The 19,548-nt window shown below is 36.6% G+C and overlaps 1 protein-coding gene across 2 annotated transcripts in view; it reads left to right on the top strand.

Moving 5' to 3' along the window:
* Window positions 1–1,465: 1,465 nt before the first annotated feature.
* ccdc172 (coiled-coil domain containing 172) overlaps window positions 1,466–19,548 on the top strand; it is a 103,058-nt gene continuing 84,975 nt past the window's right edge. For both annotated transcript variants that reach the window (XM_039742325.1, XM_039742315.1), the window contains exons 1-2: window positions 1,466–1,682; window positions 14,497–14,582. In XM_039742325.1, the coding sequence (XP_039598259.1) occupies window positions 1,490–1,682; window positions 14,497–14,582 (279 nt within the window). In that variant the 5' untranslated portion in view covers window positions 1,466–1,489. The remainder of the gene's footprint in view (window positions 1,683–14,496; window positions 14,583–19,548) is intronic.

Below are 19,548 nucleotides of genomic sequence, written 5' to 3'. Positions count from 1 at the left end.
GACTAAAAGATGTAAATTAATTAATTTTGGAAAGGTTTGACTTGACAGAACGTAAAATAAGAGCAACACCTTGTGAGCAGAAGAATATGACACGTCAGTTGATCCCAGAACATTTAGAGAACTAGTTAGCAGTTTGATCTATGTAATGACATGCACTAGACTAGACTTAAGTTTCGTCATCAGTAAACTGTCACAGTGCCTAACAGTGGGCATCAGCAAAACTTATGTTAAGAAATTTAAAAGGAATTGCTGACTAATCAGTTTGTTATAGAAAATGTGAAGATCAATTAAAACTACAGGTCTATAGTGTGGTAAAATGATCGATGGTGTCAGGTTCAATAGGCTCCCAAAACGGAAGCGGGAGCATGGAGCCAACCCGCACTTTCATATATAGCGACGCAAATTGGGCAGCAGATGCTCATGACTGAAGACAGTTTCAGGCTAAGTAAAATGGGGGTTTCGTTTAATGGAATACAAAGAAGCAATCCACTGTGGCATTATCTACATGTGAAGATGAGAATATGGCACTTGCCGCAACAGTACAGGCGAGTATGTATCTCATCTCATCCAGCTGTTAAAAGGAATAGATGGTGAAATTCACGATGAACCAGTGGAAATTTATGAGGATAACCAAGGTGCAATAACTCTAGCAAAGAACCTACTGTTGGAAGCAGACAGAGGTGTAAACATATGGACAGTAGGTACCACTTTATTACAGCAATGTTAAATGATGGAAAACGTACTCTGAAAACATTAATTCTGTCCAACAGAAGAAATGGTTGCTGGCATTATGACAAAACCTGTAATAGCTGAAGTTGACAAAGTTAAAAGGATTTATATTTGGCATGTAAATAGAGAAGTCTGCTTTATTTTCATGGAAGGTGTGGAAGAATGTTGTCATGAATGCGTAGCAATGTGAGAGCAAGTGGGGGTGTTAAACGACTATGAAATGCTCTCAATTGCAAGATATGTTCCCTTGTTTAATACTCCCGTGATGTTGATGCCCGGTAGTGCGCATGTGCGTGTAAACGTCGGTGCTTTTATAATAAAAGGTGACTGCAAGACTGGTGTGTTCCCTGGTCGAGAATTTTCATTGTTGAGTTATTTTTTCCCTCCGTCAGTATATTAGCCTGCGTATATCCTGTGTTTACTTTTGCCCAAGCTTAAGTTGTTAATAATTTTCTTGGCGCTGCACGGACATATAACGGTCTATATTATTTAAATTCCTTTTCCATTCTTACCAGTCACATGGACTACAACGCCTGAGTAAACAAACGATTTACTTACACAAAAAGATATTGAAAATCCACGCTCTGTGACATTTTTTCACCAAGCATACTAAGTCAATGCACCGCTATAGGTAATTTGTATTTTGCTTATAATGGTTACAACGTGACAAACCTTGCTCATTAATAAAAAGTGCGACTTGCTCTAGGGCGGATGCTTTGATTCGGTGTCTCTCTTACGCCAGCGTTAACCCGAGGTACTGATGCGCGGGATAAACTTTCCCGCCCCATATGAGCACGTCAGCGCAACACGCGTGTTGTTCATTCAGTTCTGCAAAATGCATTCGCTACACAACCCTGGAAAAAGCGAAATAAGTACAAGTCTTGATGCAGCATTTCATCATATTCTGCTGTCGGAGCAACATGCATCAGATAAAATGCGCCTCCTTAAAGAAGGTATGGCTGTTTTCGTCCAGCTACAATAGTTGGTGTAATAAACTAAAAAGGGGCATTTAATAATGAGATAGAGGTTAAAATTAGAAATAGAATTACACGTGGAAGATAAAACATAACTCTGCCTGGACTTACTCGTCAGCTCGTACGTTCCGTGTTAGTTTGTACTGAACACAATGGTGTGTTGTGTCGAAATGTCTAATTAAGTCCCGGAGGTCACTCAACGAAGCTTGCGTATACAATCAAAGCCTTGTTTTTCATTCGAGACCCAATCGGTTATACGAACTCCAGGGGCCTCATGTATAAACGATGTGTAGGCACAAAATGTTTTGTACTCCCATTTCCACGGTAACGTCAAACTATATAAAATATAGACTTCGCCTTAAGCCAGGCACATTTTCAAAGCAGTGGCGGGTGTAGCAACGCGCTGTAATCAGCGCATGCTCTCAATTTCGTCCCCCTTATCCTCACCTCTCACTCTCTCTCATACGTATGTACGCATGTTTCTGTTTGGTTTTGTAAACGGGCTGTCCAGGCTGTCAAAGCAGTGCTACTGTTTCTGAGCGATTCCCTAATACTCCGAAATGAACTGCGTATCATTTACGGTCCTTGATTTTAATCATTCTGTATTATTATAATAGTGCACAGAATGGCCAAAGTATTCCAACTACCGTGGCTGCTTTAGTGTTGTTAGAAGACATCGCAAAGGGAAAAATCAGAAGAGAGCGCGCATTTACAGATCATAACGACTTCTTTTCAAGTGGTGATGACTGGGCATGCAAGTCGATTTAGATTTCCAAGAGCTATCCTTATGGAGCTGTGCATTGTTAGAATACCAGGATTTATACTTGATATAATTTATATGATGAAACAACTGTTCGACATTATCGATAATAATCGATTATTAAAAACATTGGCAACGATAACTTTCATCGATTAGTTGATTACGTCATTAGGCTGTGTATACACTGAGAAATAAATTTGCAATGTGATATCTCATTAAGCTTTCTGTATCTTAGAAAGTAATATAAGCCAGACGCTGTGAATTTTGCATATTAATCTTTGATTCTGCTGATTCTGAGCTTAATTGATCTGAGAACCATCTATTAGATTTACCTTACATGCTTTGGGGTATTTTAGGAGTGAAACTGTTAACTGTATGATTAAACTGTAAGATTTTATTGCAACAGTTTATGTTCCTAATTTCGTAATAGTTTAATACAAGATAATAGATAAAATAAATTATTGGTATCCTTTTTGCCATTTTTTGTTCAGAGAAAGCTTGGTGTCTTAAAGACTAATAGAGCCAATGTCAAGGTTGTGAATGAGTTTAGATGAATGGTTTGTAAAACTAAATATGATGCCACCAAACTGGCAGAAGAAAAACATTTTCTTTTAAAATTCAGGTTAAAAAAAACTACCAGTTTAGCTTGGTTGCAGCTAAAGTGGGCCAGTATATGCATTTTTTTATTCAATTCGATATGTAAGAGAAATCAATATCTAAAAGCCAATATCATGTGATGTTCAGCGCTTTAATTTTCCACAACTTATTCTTAATGTTAAATAAAATCCACAAAATCACCAGCCCTCTTTCTAAGTGTGACTATATTGTCTGTGTCCATGTTGCTTGGTGGTGATGAGCATGAGAAACAAAATGGAGGATCAGAAGGGGAAGCATTTAGTACAGTCGAGTTAGCACTGCTGTTTGCAAATGGTTTTGTTTTTCCTAGGGTAACAGTCATACTAACCAGTAATTTAATTCACATGAAAAGTCAGATACCTGTGTCATGTAAATCTTCATCAATCCATGTAACACTGTCTCCATAACTGAAACGTTAAAGCAGAAATTAAAATAGCAGCCTTCAGCCTTCTTTTTTTTTGCTTGGGAGTTATTCATTTATCAGGTATGTGTTAAACTGCTACCTGGCCTTTTTTCTCATTCTTGGTTTGCATTTTTTCATAGCAGGTCAATTGACCTAATTACAGTAATGGACATTCAACATGTAGTGCATTCATTGTGAATTAACATTTATAAATACTGTAATGTCTCGGGCATACATGAACCTGCTACTGCCTTCCTCAGCTGCTCCTCTACACCACAAAGGTGTTTTGAGGTTCAATATGCAACCTGACTGCTTTATCACAATTACTGCTTACACACTTCACTGGTCTCACCTTATTCTGCTCAGGCACTTTAAGCACATCTGAGGCTCACCGTTGGTCACATAAGCAGGCCAATGGGGTTTAGCAGCAGAGACACACAAAGTGCTTTTTAAGTGCTGAGTCTGTGTGCTCCCAAAACTAAGACCCAGCTCCCGAGTGTGTGTTTTATGGCTGGTTACTCCATGTACTGTATCCTGAAACCTCTTGACACCTCATAGCCAGCTGAGGTGCGTGTCTGGACCCATGGCACTACACTGCATTGTCTTGGTGATGTTTGAGTCTGTCATATATATAGCCATTTTACTTTTTCAATTTCGGTTAGCCATGGAATAAAAAAACTACAAATTAATAAAATAAGAATGTGTGTGATTTTTGTGACAGATTTTAAAAAGGAGATGTTACTTCAAGGTTCATATTCAGATGTAAAGTGAAAGTAAAGCTTTGCTGAGTAGTTGAAACGGCTCTGTTGTTCGATTCCTTTTGATACCATGGCAAAAACAGAAATCCAACCAATGGCTTTTTATTAAAGTTCCTCCATTATTGAAGTGAACAAACTGTGCCCTTTCCTGTAATACAATATAAAATATATGGATGTTAACAGTTAAAACAGCTTTAAAATACTGGCACAGCCATCATTTCGTTACCCAACTACCATTTAAAGTAAACATGTGTTGGCATTCATAGATTCAAAGTATGTTGCAGAGCTTGAACTTTACTGTGTGGCAGAGATGGGGATCCCCCTAGTGTAATGACAGATTGCGTGGGGTTGGGGTTATAATCTTAGCAGATTTCAGCATAGGGTTTATAAAGAAAGATATATAATAAAATACCTAAATTATTTTAGCATGTGCACAGTTTAAATTTGTTTTGACATTTTATGACCAGTAACCGAAAAGTACTTCTTAAAATCCATACTAAATATGAAAATTAAAACATTATTATATATGTGCTGCTAAATCACAAAAAAGTTTTAAAGTCTAGTTTGTCTGTGAACCACTATGTTTTTAACATTGGCTATTGTAAGATTTTATTTTTGAATCAACTGGTTAAAAATATTACTGAAAAGTAATATTTTCCAGATGAGTCAAATTAATTCAAATTTCAAATGTCAGAAAGTTACAGTGCTTTAATTTTCTCTTCAGTTTAGGTACTTTGAAAATGCATCTATTACTCATTTACTTGAACGGTAACTAGATCTTAACAAAGACTTAATTCCAGTAGATACTGTACGTTATTCATCTCTGTGCATTGTGAAATTTTAGATGTGATGGTAAGGTTACATGTTAATTAATATGAACAATTTACAGGTCTTATGCAAAATATGTAATATCAAGAGAAATGTGTCTTAGGCCACCTCAGACCACTCCAAATTCAAGCTTTGTTAGTATATCACATTGCTGAGGTGAATAAACACTTTACTGATGCTTTGTGTGTGTTAAGAAGGCCAAAGTAGTATTTGTCAAGGATTTGTTACGTAATAGTAAATGAGTAATAGATACATTTTTTCAGCAGCTAAACTAAGGTGTTACCAATTTTCCAAATGTATTCATCCTTTTTTTTATATTTGTTCTCACTTTAAAGCTTTCTGTATGAATTCAGCATTGTCAGTTTTATGTAAATCGTTTATTTCAGAACTCCTGTTAAACAGTCTTTGTTTAGCTGTTTTCAAGGTTTCTATTATGAGTGATAATATTTTGTACTGCTTGTACCTGTTGTGGACCAACGTGTCACGTACAGCTGCCCTAACCCGACACAGACAGGCAGACACAAGTTCCAATGCAGTACACGCTTTTATTCACAGTACATAAAGATGAATACAAGTCTTAGTCCTTTACCCCTTTTCCTATCTCGTTCAGTCCATCTGCCTCCACTCCTTCTCAGGCAAGCTTCGTCCATCTCCTCCCGACTCTGGCTCCCCCCGAATGGAGTGAGGTGGCTCCTTTTATTCAGGTCCTGGGAGTGTTCCAGGTGGCTCATCTATATTACCTGGAATCACTCCTAGGTGTAGTGGAAGCCCACTATAGGGCTTTGCAGCTCCCCCTGGAGACCCCCACGGAACCCAAGGCTGTACCAAACTCCAGCTCCCAGCGTGCCCTGCGGGAATCTGTGGTGCCACAGCTGCCCAGGTGGGCTGCCCCCTAGCGTCCCAGGGGAGGTATTACCTTACTGATACTCTTTCCCCCGGTCCTTCCATTCTGTTGGCGTCCCAGCCAGGTAATGACCATGGCCGCCCGTCACACTGTGTAAAAATCCAGAATTAGAAAGTTACTTGGGCTGTTGTTACCTGTACTCAAAAAATGTATAAAAGTGAAGCAGCATTACATTCTTCAACATACCATTCAAATATATAACATGCACTTTTACTTATGGGTTATACTAATGAATGGTATTTTGCCTTCAAAAACCAAACAAATGACAAATTCAGTGTTTGTAGATTTGTATTTAACAGTAAAGTATGCTGTTCAGGGGTGTGGAAATCAAATTTATTTCTACTTGTCCACGGAAAAGTAAACTTAGAAAATCCACTTGTCCGCTAGTTAAATTCACTTGCCCATAAACAAATAACAAAAGTGAAAAATAGTTAATTTTTTCTGATCTCTTTTATTGATACCAAAACTGCCTTCCATTTTAAAACTGAAAAAAGTTCTTTCAGGGAGTAGTATTTTGCCAGCTTGCTCTAGAACATTATATAAAAGATTCCCTTATTTTAACTGGCTAATAAATAATGCCTTTGTTATAGCTACACTAGTTCTTTTTTCATATATTACAGTTACATAACAGAACACTGTCCTGATTCATTTTCTGCCATGTTCTTCAGCTTTTGTCTTGCAGCATCTTCTCCCCCAAGAATGTTTACTATCTCAAACAACATGGGCTGAATGCTGTTCATTTCTGCTTGAGCTGAACTGCATGGTTCCTGGACTGATGGTCCTGCAGAAGTGGATGCTGATGACTTTTCAGGTTTTTTATGAGTGATGTGCCTGTTGCCAGGTGACAGACAGAATTCCACAGCTGGTCATAGGTCAAACTCTTCTAAAGAAGCAGTATTGAACAGCCTAGCATAACGCTCAAGCTCAGAACGTTCAGCTTTAGAAAACGCCTTTTCAATTGAACCAACTTTTTTCTTACTTTTAGACTCATGTCTCTATCTGACGTACTAAACTCCCAGTTCCTATCCTTTTTCTTTCTGCACATAACCAATCACCACACGATAAACGTATTTGTGAAATTAAAACGAGTTATAAGCTTAGACCTCTGAATGGATGGCATGATTAAACACGAAAATTTTTTTAAAGTTCTGAAAACTCTGAGGTATAGGTTTATAACTGTTTTTAATTTCACATTTTTATCGTGTGGTGATTGGTTATATGGAGAAAGACAAAGGATAGGAACTGGGGGTTTAGTACGTAAGATAGACACAGCAAACATGCAATAAAGAAAGCCTGCTCAGAAAAAACATCCATTGAATTCTGTGTTCGTGTCTCCGACCTCCATCCAGATCACAAACCCAACATTTACACAATATTTCAGTTAAACCTGTGCGATACCCATTCAGATATCCAGTTTTTTGGAGCCTCGTCACATCTGCCATAAACTTCTCTACACTGAACGTAGACCTGAGGACCCCTTAATGCAAGGGAGCCAGCCACGCCACCGTGCCCCCCGCCACCCATGTCTAATACATGCTTTAATGCATTTCATCGTGAAAAAGATATCAAGTATTTATCTTAGTATTCTGAATGTTCATTGAGCAGGAATATCATGAAGTCAATGTGCGGCGATTGCTGCCGGCTCTTCCTCAGTGCAAGAGGAAGTCAGTTTAAGAAACGCGCAGAGATTAACAACATAAAACACATAGAACACTTAATATAAAGCATTTAATGTGCTACATTAATTTATGACGGGGTTTGAGAAAATCTAGTAAATAAAACATTCATTTTAAGCTGAAATTTAGTTTGCGACATTCTACTGGTAAAATAAACTACAAGAATAAAGTAGAAATGTCGACTTTAATCTCGACATTTACATTTTTTTTGTCTTCACTGTGTTCGTATTTTTTTCACCGTGGCATTAATACGCTCCCATGGGTTTTTCAGGGCTTGTTGTGCCAGTTTTGATCAAGCAATGATCCATTTCTCATCTGCGATGCTACTTGTTTCACTTTTGGCAACACACATACAGCGACAACAACGTGCTTACCGCAGGTAATTCCTAATGACGTATTCGAAATTCCGCAAGATATTGCATTTCCAAAGAAGTAAATATTACCGATGTTGTCGGGAAAAAAATAATCATGTCTGAGTGAAGATTTTTATTGATATTTCATAACATTTGGAAACCGTTAGAATGTTTTCTTCTTTATTTTTAATAAACTGACAGCGCGAAACCAACTTGTATTATATGAAAAATTCTCTAATCAAACACGATCTATAGACAGCTCATCAGAATTGACACAATAAATTTCTTAACTCCTCAATATATCACAACCTACGCGAAATTGCAAATTTCAGGAAAGATTAACTGCCTAACAAACTTTATGTGGAGCCAACAATTGCATTGTAGGTGAAATGATCGCATTTTTATGTAGAAAAAATGAATTTTATCGATAATAAATAAAAGTTATCAATTATTAAAAGGAAAAATCAAATTATATCGTAATGTCGGCATGAAAAAAATGCCCGCATCTTCAAGCGTGTAAATAGTAGGGTGAAATACTTAGCCTATGTAAGACCACAAGAGTGATTCTCCTTTGAAAAATCAGCCGTCATTTTGTAAACAATATTGAATACCAATTTGAGACATGAAGAACATACCTAAGTAGACTGTTTCCGCACGAAGTACGTACCCAAATGTTTAAAATTTGAAAGTTGTAGTAAAAATGTGCCCTGCACAGCATATATAATTCTTTTTTCTCCAGAAAATTGCACCTGTCCGCGGACAACTGAAACCAGAAAAACACGCTTGTCTGACGGTCAATTTATCCGTGTCGGACGAGTCGGGCGATGGATTTCTGCACCCCTGCTGTTTCACTTGCTTTGTGTTTAGGCGATTATACATCTCTGTTGACACAGTACATTTTCTTTTAATAGGGAGATATCTTTTGAACTTTGAAGCATTGAAAAACTAAATACATTTTATGTTAGTACTAGCAAAATACCTGCGCTTCGCAGCGGAGAAGTAGTGTGTTAAAGAAGCAATGAAAAAGAAAAGGAAACATTTTGAAAATAACGTAATATGATTGTGAATGTAATTGTTTTGTCACTGTTGTGAGTGATGAGTGTTGTTGTCATATATATATATATTTACACACACACATAAACATATATATACACATATATACATACATATCTATATATCTACATATATACACATACATATACATACACACATACATACATACATACACACACATATATACACACAAATACATATATATATATATACATACACACACATATATAAACATATATATACATATACATACATATCTACATATATACACACACAGCTATTTCGTATCAGTGCAATACGCTGCTTGTTAAAACTCCCGCTCTTACGTGCAAGTCTGCGTGGATATTATGAACTATCGTATTTGTTCAAGTTCTATTTAAATTTTCAATAGAAGGAATTTTTATTTAGTCGACAGAAATATCTTTGGTAGGAATGGTAAAAACAGACAGGAATATTATTCGTGAATAAATCAACTCAAACCTTAAACAACTTATAATATTTTGCTCTCCATAAAAATATATCCTGTCTAAATTATACAAGTTAGAAATAAAGTAAACGTTAAAAGAACAAACATTCAAATTTCTTTACTCTTATGTAATTTTATATAAAAAATAAACTTAGATTTTAAATATCCCAAAAGATTTTGCTCTCCATAAAAATATATCCTGTCAAAATTATACAAATTCAAATATGAACATGCTGCATAACAAAACCTGGAAATATAAATAAAATGTGTTCCTTTCAGCAATAACAAATCAAATCATTCAGTTGTCTTTGCTCATATGTCATTTTAGAGCTGGACGCCTGGCATCTTTTTGGCAACAGGTTCGTTTATGTTTGGTGTGAGGTTCTGTGTTGTGGAGATTCTCAGGATGGATTGCAGGTGCTCATCAGTGAGGCGACTCCTGTGTGCTGTTTTGTTAGTCTTTATCACTGAGAAGAGCTTCTCACACAGATATGTGCTACCAAACATGCACAAGGTTCGAGCCGCATGTAGACGGACTTTTTGTTCTTCAAAGTCACCAAAGCGCCGTGCAAACTCAGTGCGCCAGTTTATCAGCAAAGTGCGATTTGGGAACACCGTAGTGACGACTTGGTTTAACATTACTTGGCAACAGGGAAAGTGGGGCAAGGTGCACTGGTGCATTTGTGTCTCCCATAAAAGCAGCTTCACTTGAAATCACTTTGTGATTGTGCACGGGTAAAAACGTCCGCTGAAGTGTCAGATTCTTATTTAATTATTCTGCTTTCTGTATCTTCTGCATTGCATTCAGGTTACCCTGATGTTTTGTCTCATAGTGCAGCCTTAGATTAAATTCTGTAATTACAGCCACATTAGCTCCACAAATGAGACACACGGGTTCAGTAAACATATACTCAGCCTCCCATCGGTTTTAAAGGCTCTATTTTCAGAATCAACTTTTCTCTTCAGCATCGTGTGAGCTAGCTTCGCAATAACTTGCAGCATCATAAGCTAGACTTGATTAACGCGTAAGTGTTGGCAAGGCAGCTGAAGCGCTGCATTATGGGATCTGTAGTTTATTGTGTTACCAGCCTTCATATACCCGGCCATTAATAACAATAATACAGTATATAAAATGATCTCGGGCGGATATAATTACACGCCGGGCGGATGTGGCCCGCGCCCTTGAGTTTGACACATATGGACTAAATAGAACTTGAAAAGATATATTTTTCAAATGTGATCGCGCAATTCAGATAGAGTTGACGCAAGACTACAGCCTGCATGCCTCAATAAGTCATCCTCCCTCGCTCTTACTTTTTACCGCTCATCTAATGAATACACTGAGTATGGCTTTACCAAAACAATCATTGATGGCTAATAAAGTATCCATTATTCGAGTATGTAGATCGGGATATATATATACATATATATATATATATACCCGCGTATCGCAGCGAGAAGTAGTGTGTTAAAAAGCTAGAAAAGAAAAGGGAACATTTTAAAAATAACGTAACATGACTGTCAATATACAGTATTTGTTTTGTGAGTGTTACTGAGTGTTGCTGTCATCAAGGATTTGATTATCATTATTTCTTTCAATCAGGTTCGTATTTGTAGGATGTGTTGTGTTCAAGTTACATTCCGTGTTTGTCAATCGCTGTAAAGATGACAGGTTTCATTCATCGATTCGTTTCTTACTGCATCAATAAACAGCTCGTCTTCTTCTTTATCTGAGACCTGACACACTGCATGCACGGGTTTTTTTACACTGTCTTCCTTTAGCGGGACATTGACTTTTCCAACGTGTGCTTTGTTTCCGCAGTAGCTGGATTTATGAATATGCTTGTATGTATCAGACGCTTCATATTTTTTGCTGCCTTTTCAATTGTGTAATTGGTTTTGTTCAGCTCTTTGGAACTGTTGCTTTTTATCTGTGCAATGCGCCAGTTCACGTGAGCCACTCGGTGTACATGCATCGAAGGTTCCCAGCTGTGCTGGTGCCATCTCGTGCTATGTCCATGGCTGTATTTAATGTTACCTTAGTCCTGGCACTTAAAACTTTCTCTCGCAGTTTCGCTGAGTTTGTGTCAAACACCACCCTGACCATCTCATCTTCCTCTCCATAAACACAGTCCTTCACCCGTGAATATTTAGTGGGAGTTTGCTATTGGATTGCGCTGACGGACGGCCTTATATGGGCCGGCACTAAATTACAAAGCCTGTCTATGAACTTAATTTAAAGTGTAGGTTTACATCGTGCTTTGTTTCCGAAGTAGCAGAACTCATGAATATGGTTGTATATGTCACTCGCTCGCTTCTTATTGTTTCGCTGCCTTCTCAATTATATAATGCATGTTTTCTTCAGCGCTTTTTGGAGGTCTTCCTGGTTTTCTATGTACTGCGTGATTACGTGGGAGGCGTGATGATGTCACACGAAACTCCGCCCCCACGGCGTTCAAGCTCATCTCCATTACAGTAAATGGAGTAAAGTACAGTAAATATGACAACATCACTCACAACAGTGACAAAACAATTACATTCACAATCATGTTACGTTATTTTCACAATGTTTCCTTTTCTTTTTCATTGCTTCTTTAACACACTACTTCTCCGCTGCGAAGCGCCGGTATTTTGCTAGTTTTATCTATATATATAAAATTCTTTTCGCGTTTGAAACAGAAATTATGACCACCAAACATAATACAGTAACTAATCACTTCGTTTGTGGACACCATTTTTATATCGTCTTTATGAATTGTTATTATTTATGTGAGAGTTACTTTACTGATATTGAAAAGAAGTAAAAACAAACACGCCGATCTATCCCATAGAAGTGTGCCCCACATAATCGTTATCAAATATTATATTAGAAAATAAATTAATAGGTTCATGGTTTACAAATTACATGAGACAATAAAATAAGCAATATGAAAATATATATGTTGTACATGAAAACATAAAAATATGCGGTCCTCCGAAGCGTAAAATAAACGCGCAGAAAACGAACTAGAAGCAGTTTCCTGCTGCATGCAACGTTTTTTTGATGCCGTATAAACGCGCTGCCGGACAAATGCACGTCACCAAAGCCCGTGTGAACACTCTCATTGACTCCTACGTGTAGAAAACACTCGGCTCTTGATCCGCGCTCACCGGACTTCTGACGCAAAAACGCTCGATTTTAACGCCCGTGTGAACAAGGCCTTAAGGTGAGTTCAGGTCACTAAAATCCCGCAACATTCAAGGTTGCTTTTGTGATAAATTCTTTTAGGAAGATGGAGGGTTTACATCTAAGAAGATGTACCGACCTCTTCATGTTAAGTTTTAGACTTGGGAATTGTTTGGACCTTCTGCCCGTTAAGCACGGAAGGGCAGCGTCCACATTTTTTCAGAATAATTTTTCTGTTAAATCACAGGCACATAGAGCAAGGTTGTCAGGCAGAAATTTGCAGGATTGCATAGAAAACGTAATTTCTATACCACAGAGGTCGTGTAGCGCCTTGCACAAGGGATCTGTTACTGAGAGATTGTCCAAATACATTTAAGCTGCTGTTAATGCTACTTACCTGTTGTGTTATAGCGCCTTTAAAATGTACTTTACCCGAAAGCACTCCAGTACTGCTCAATGTGTCTTTACTTCTTACATGTTAATGTTTTACTGTTTAATAATTTATATACTACATTTTATTTTTTTCCCTTGCACTCAGTGAGCGAAGCCACTGGGTAATCAGCTAGTATACCTATAAGACGGCATCCATGTGAACTTCACAGGTCCCTCCATGTGCTACTCCATTGTAATTTACCATTTGCATTTATGAATTTTAAAAGAAGACCCGAGCTCCAAAATAATTTACATGCATGTCTGCTCACTTTGAACGGTGTTATGCCACCCAACCTGCTCTCTGGTGTTTGAAGTGGGCTGGTACTTCTCAATTCTTGTTTTTCATTGCCAGTACTCTTAGATACATATCAGCAGTGTTTTCTAGCATACTGGCACTCTACCTCCAGCCGCCAGTAACAATGAAAGGAACTCCTCCCTCTTCAGTCATGGCACATACATCGTGCAATACCCTTGCACTGTTCTTACAATGGAGAAGCCAAAGAATTTGTTTTACTACACTCAAAGCTACTGCTGTCCTCTCCTCACTCTTCATATTAATACATCTTTATTACACATAGAGTACCACCACTTATGCATATCCACATATCCATTTGCACATGTGGACTTTAATGTGGGTCCCCATACAAAACTCATGGAAAACACAAAAAGAAATGCTGTACTTAAGTGAATGGTGTAAACAAATAAAAAACATAAATATCTAATAATGGTGATAAAATATACTCACATTTGAAATTATTCCTACTGATTACCCATTTCAATTCAAAAGTATACACTGCACTGTAAAACTGTGTTTTATAGGGATCATCAACAAAGGCCAAGTACCTTGGAAAAGCAGGAGATGATCTAATGCAGGAAAGTTTTCTTCATGGAGAGTAAGCAGCTGTAACCTAATAATGTTATTATTACTTATTATTTGACTGATGCTTTTATCCAAAGTAACTTGACCACATCTGAGATACAATTGGTTAAATTTTTTTATCCAGTTGAAGCACGGGTAGTTGAAGTGACTTGCTTATGGTTGTGCAGTATCCATAGCAGAATTTGTACTCACAACTTCAAGCCTTAATCTGTCAATCAATATTAGGTTACACCAGCATGTGTATGTTGAGTACTTCTTGTTGAATACTTTTGGTTATTAAATGAGCATCCTGTCTGTTAAACTGATTTTTGACAGCTGAACAAGGATTTGATAATGAATATTAGAAATGTGATCAGTTCTAAAACATTACAAATTGCAATGGCTTCACTTACAAATAATTGCTGAACAAATACCTGTATTGTACTTTAATAATATTTAAGTGAAATACATCATTTGAGATTGATTTTTTTTTTTTTAGTCAATGTTGAAGTTAACCAGAAACAGAGTAAAGTGAAACTTTTAACAGAAGAACTAAACTGTGCAAAAATCCATCATACAAATAAGGTATTAATATGATTCAGTATATATCAATTTTACAAATGTTGATGTAATTTTACTGAAAAGATAAGATTCATGGAATAGCAGAATTTTATGTAAAGATAAATATATGGTTTTGAGATTTTGACAGGTCTTAAAACATTGCCAGATGTTTGCTACTTATCAAGAACAGCCCGCAAAGCATCTATACTTTCATTGTCTTCTCTAGTGCAGTAGAGCAAGATTGTCATAGTATTACAATAATTATAATATGATAAATGTTGCAGTTGTTCTCTTATATGCATAGACTGTAAAAGTGACTAATCTGCTTATGTAAAGTACTTATCCTTTGACATATGCTATACAAAATTGTAGTACAATATGCAATCCAAAATAAAGTAGGAATCATAGGAACGTGGAAGCAGAAATGAAGACTACCTACATTTAAACTACCTACATTTAATCTTCAAACATCTCATTTGTAATATAAACACTGTGGTAACATCTGTTGGTCCCTGTGTGGAAAAAAATAGCTTTAGGTGCTGTTTGTTATCTTTTGTGTCAGCCTGCCATTGTTTATATAATACATGCCTAAAAGGTGTAAAATGCTTCTGCATTTATCTCTGCTAGGCAGACAAGTCCTGGTTAAATGGTCTGAAAAGTAATTACTTTTACACAGTTGTCAAGGAAAAATTAGATTGCAGATAGCTTAGATATGGCCTATTATTGTTTACTGGGAATGTGTATGCAAAAAATTGTTATGTGTTAATGAAACAGTAATTGGTGGAGCATTGTGACTCAGTCACTAGTCATTACATTTTAGACCAAAGGGTTGCTGATTCAGCCCTTAATGTTTTATTCCCTAAGTATGTTTTGAAAATTAATGTTAACCTTTGTAAAAATCATTTTTATGTCAAGTAAAATAATATTTAAAGTAAATATTTAACCTTGTTAAAAATAGTGGCATTGTTATATTAGTGCTGTTGTCTCAAAGTTCCATAGATCAGAATTTAAATTCTGTTTCAGCCTCATATCTGTATGTGGTTTGTACACTCTTCTCATTTGTCCAGCCATCCATCCATTATCCAACCCGCTATATCCTAACTACAGGGTCACGGGGTCAGCTGGAGCCAATCCCAGCCAACACAGGGCACAAGGCAGGAAACAAGCCCCGGGCAGTGCGCCAATCCATCACAGGACACACACACATACACCAAGCACACACTAGGGACAATTTAAAAATGCCAATGCACCTAACCTGCATGTCTTTGGACTGTGGGAGGAAACCGGAGCACCCGGAGAAAACCCACGCAGACACGGGAGAACATGTGCCTATGTGCAAATTAGCCTGGGTTATTTTTACAAATATGGTCTGAAGCCATGTTTTCAAAAGTCCAATGCTTTTGAGATGGATTTGCATTACATTCTGAGTTGGTTACTGTGATATGCTCAATTTACTGGCCTAACCATGTTTGGGTAATGAATGAATGTTACAGTATTGAATTTATGTTATTACTCTTATCTTTGAGTGTTTAAATAAATAGACCAGATTTATTTACCACAGTTATCTTGCTTTCAACTAATAAATAATTTGTATAGCATTTTTAATGACATTGTGATATGGTAACATCTTTCTATCTTCAGAAGCTGCATTTATTACAGGTATCAGTCATTATATCGATTGTAAAATCAACTGTAAATTTTTGCTTTGTTGCAATAGGCATTAGATATCTTTATTAATTTACTTTCAAATTATTAAGATACATTTTAATTAACCTTACTCTAATAACTTTCATACCTGATATTCATATTTTTTTATTGATTTTATTGTAATCATTCCAAACAGATACTGTAGATCAATTTTTACAAAAAATAGGATTGAAAGCAAAACAACCCAACCCCCATCCCAAGAAAGAGAGCATGGCCAACGGAGTAAAACTTAAAGCTGGTCATAATATTTAAATTGATGAGTTTAATAGGCAGATAAAAAAAAAAGAAATGCGAAGAGAATTATTTCCTCAGTGCTTTAAGAGCTTAATCTAAAATATTATTGATTAGATCCTGACAGGTTTTTAAAAAGTTTTGCACAGATCCTCTAACTGAGAATTTAATTTTTTCCAACTTCAAATAGTATAAAACATCAGTTACCCATTGACTTAAAAGAGGAGAGTTAGGATTATTCCAGTTTAGCAAAATAAGTCTGCGTGCCAATAGTGTAGTAAAGGTGATCACAGTTTGTTTGTCCTTCTCCACTTTAAGCCCATCTGGAAGAACACCAAACACAGCTGTTAGGGTTAGGAGGGATTGTGACACCAAGGCTGTCTGAAAGGCACTTAAAAATATTTGTCCAGAATGATGTTAATTTGGTTCAGACCCAAAACATATAACCCAGTGAGGCTGGGACTTGATTGCAGCAGTCGCAGGTTGGATCTTGCCCTGGAAACATTTTGGACAGTTTTAAGTGAAGCAGATGTGCTTGATATATAATTTTAAGTTGAATAATTGTATGCTTTGTGCATATGGAGCGTGAGTGAATTCTCTGCATTGCTACCTTGCACTCCTTTTCTGATATGATGAGTGATAGATCTTTTTCCCATTGTCCTCTTGGATCTTTGAAAGGGAGGCACTGTAAAATAATTTTTATATTGCAGAAATGCTTTCTGAGTCCTCTAAACTGAGCAATATTTTTTCAAGCACAGAGGAAGGTGCGAGATGAGGGAAATTAGCCAGGTTCTGTTTAACAAAGTTTCTAATTTGAAGATAGTGAAAGAAATGTGTTGCTGGAAAGTTAAATTTGGAATGTAATTGTTTATAGGATGCAAACAGGTTGTCTATATAAATATCTCTAAGCAATTTAATCCCAAATGTTTTCCAGATATTAAAAACTACATATGTTTGTGAGGATTGAAAAAGGTGGTTCTTATGCAGGGGTGCCACAGATAAAAGAGTCTCCATTATTATTCTGCATATTCATAATTAAAATATTTCAAATTCTAATAAAAATACTTTTCAAAGTTTATAAAATGGGATTAATTTCAAGAATGTACATTATTTAACAGTCTATTTTATGTTCTGGGCATATATTCATATTAAAAATACTTAACTGCTTAAATTGTGTGGCTGTGTCTTTTCCAGTTTCCCAAAATCGAGCAGCTAGTAAGTTAGCAAGGTAGGATTCAGCATAAGTCAAACGCGTAACAAAAGAAATTTCTCAGTACAATAAAGTTAGTTTTGAAAAGTTTTTCTGTTTGTTCTTTATTTCACCTTATACAATTTCTGATATTAAGAAATTAAATTTCTTAATTTTCCCATACCCCTTGGGGTCAGAGCATAGGGTCAGTCATTGTAGTTTAAGGGCCTTACTCAAGGGCCCAGCAGAGTAGAGTCGCTTTTAATAGGGATTCAAACCAGTAACCTTCCAGATACCAGTGCAGATCCTAAGCCACAGAGCCACCACCCCTGCCCCCACCATTAAATTAAATTAAATTAAATTGAATTTAGTGAAAATTCAAAGCAGAACAGTTTACAAAAAAATAGAGAAAATGGTTATTACACACGGATGTTAAAAGGCAAAAAATGAAAATAAAATTTCTTCTATAAACTTAGCTTTTTATTGTTGAACTTTAGTTACTTTCTATACTTAAAGGTTGTGTTATTTCTCTATGGCAAACTTACATATGCTTTACTTGATACATTAAGTATGTTCTATACATATGGTACATTTGGTATGGTCAGTGCGTTGAATATGATACAGTGTGGTTTGAAAACTGTTTGCCCTCCATGCCTTACCAACTGTAAGTCAGATCACAAACTGGAACTGTTGGTTTGTGTGCATCATTGAATGCCTAGGGCTCTTTCAATTGGTAATAAATCATGGCTTAAGTCCAAGTCTTTTTGTTCAATAGCACTTGTCTTCTTCAGATATAGACAAGACTGTTCTGCTGTTAATTCACCCATTTGGCCAGGTGAAATCCTCCTTTGAAACACAGGGCTTGAAGACCTTTGGCCAATTTTATAGCTTGTTCTTCTGTAGCAACTAACTTTACACAGTCATCAACATAGAAATTGTGAAGTACAATGTTAATTGCTTCTTCAGAAGCTGTATTTCTTGCATCTTCAGCAGTACTTTGCAAAGCCTAAGAAGCACAACTTGGTGAAGAATTAGCATGAATAAGATGTACTGTCATTGTGTATTTCTCTAGTCTGTCATTCAGATTACCTTGAGGCCACCACAAAAAGCAAAGAAGATAAGTATCTTCATCTGGAACCTTTACTTGGTAAAACATTGATATAATATATGCCATTAATTCAAATGGCTGCTCTCTCAATCTTGTAAGAACTCCAGTTTGAGTATTAGTTAGGTCAGGTCCTTTCAATAATTGTTTTTCAGTGCAAACACTTAGTAAATGGCTGTACAGTCAAAAACTACAGTAATTTTATTTTTCTTTGAATTATATACTCCATGGTGAGGAATGTACCACACTCTATCTTTGCTGAGTAATAATTGTTCTGTGATTACCTTAATATTGTATCCTTTATCTAAAATGTCTTTAATGAAAATTTTGTAATCCTCATGTTAAGCTCTTTTTCAGTTTTTTGTTGAGGCCAGTAGCACGCTGCTCTGCAATGATAGATAGATGGATAGATAGATACTTTATTAATCCCAAGGGGAAATTCACATAATCCAGCAGCAGTATACTGATACAAAAACAATATTAAATTAAAGAGTAATAAAAATGCATGTAAAAGCAGACAATAACTTTGAATAATGTTAGCATTTACTCCCCTGGGTGGAATTGAAGAGTCGCATAGTGTGGGGGAGGAACAATCTCCTCAGTCTGTCAGTGGAGCAAGACAGTGACAAAAGTCTGTCACTGAAGCTACTCCTCTGCATGGAGATGACACTGTTCAGTGGATGCAGTGAATTCTCCATGATTGACAGGAGTTTGCTTAGTGCCCGTCACTCTGCCACGAATGTTAAACTGTCCAGCTT

Source organism: Polypterus senegalus, chromosome 1, assembly GCF_016835505.1.
Source record: "Polypterus senegalus isolate Bchr_013 chromosome 1, ASM1683550v1, whole genome shotgun sequence".
Lineage (NCBI taxonomy): Eukaryota > Metazoa > Chordata > Cladistia > Polypteriformes > Polypteridae > Polypterus > Polypterus senegalus.
This window is presented reverse-complemented; position numbering and strand designations above follow the sequence as displayed.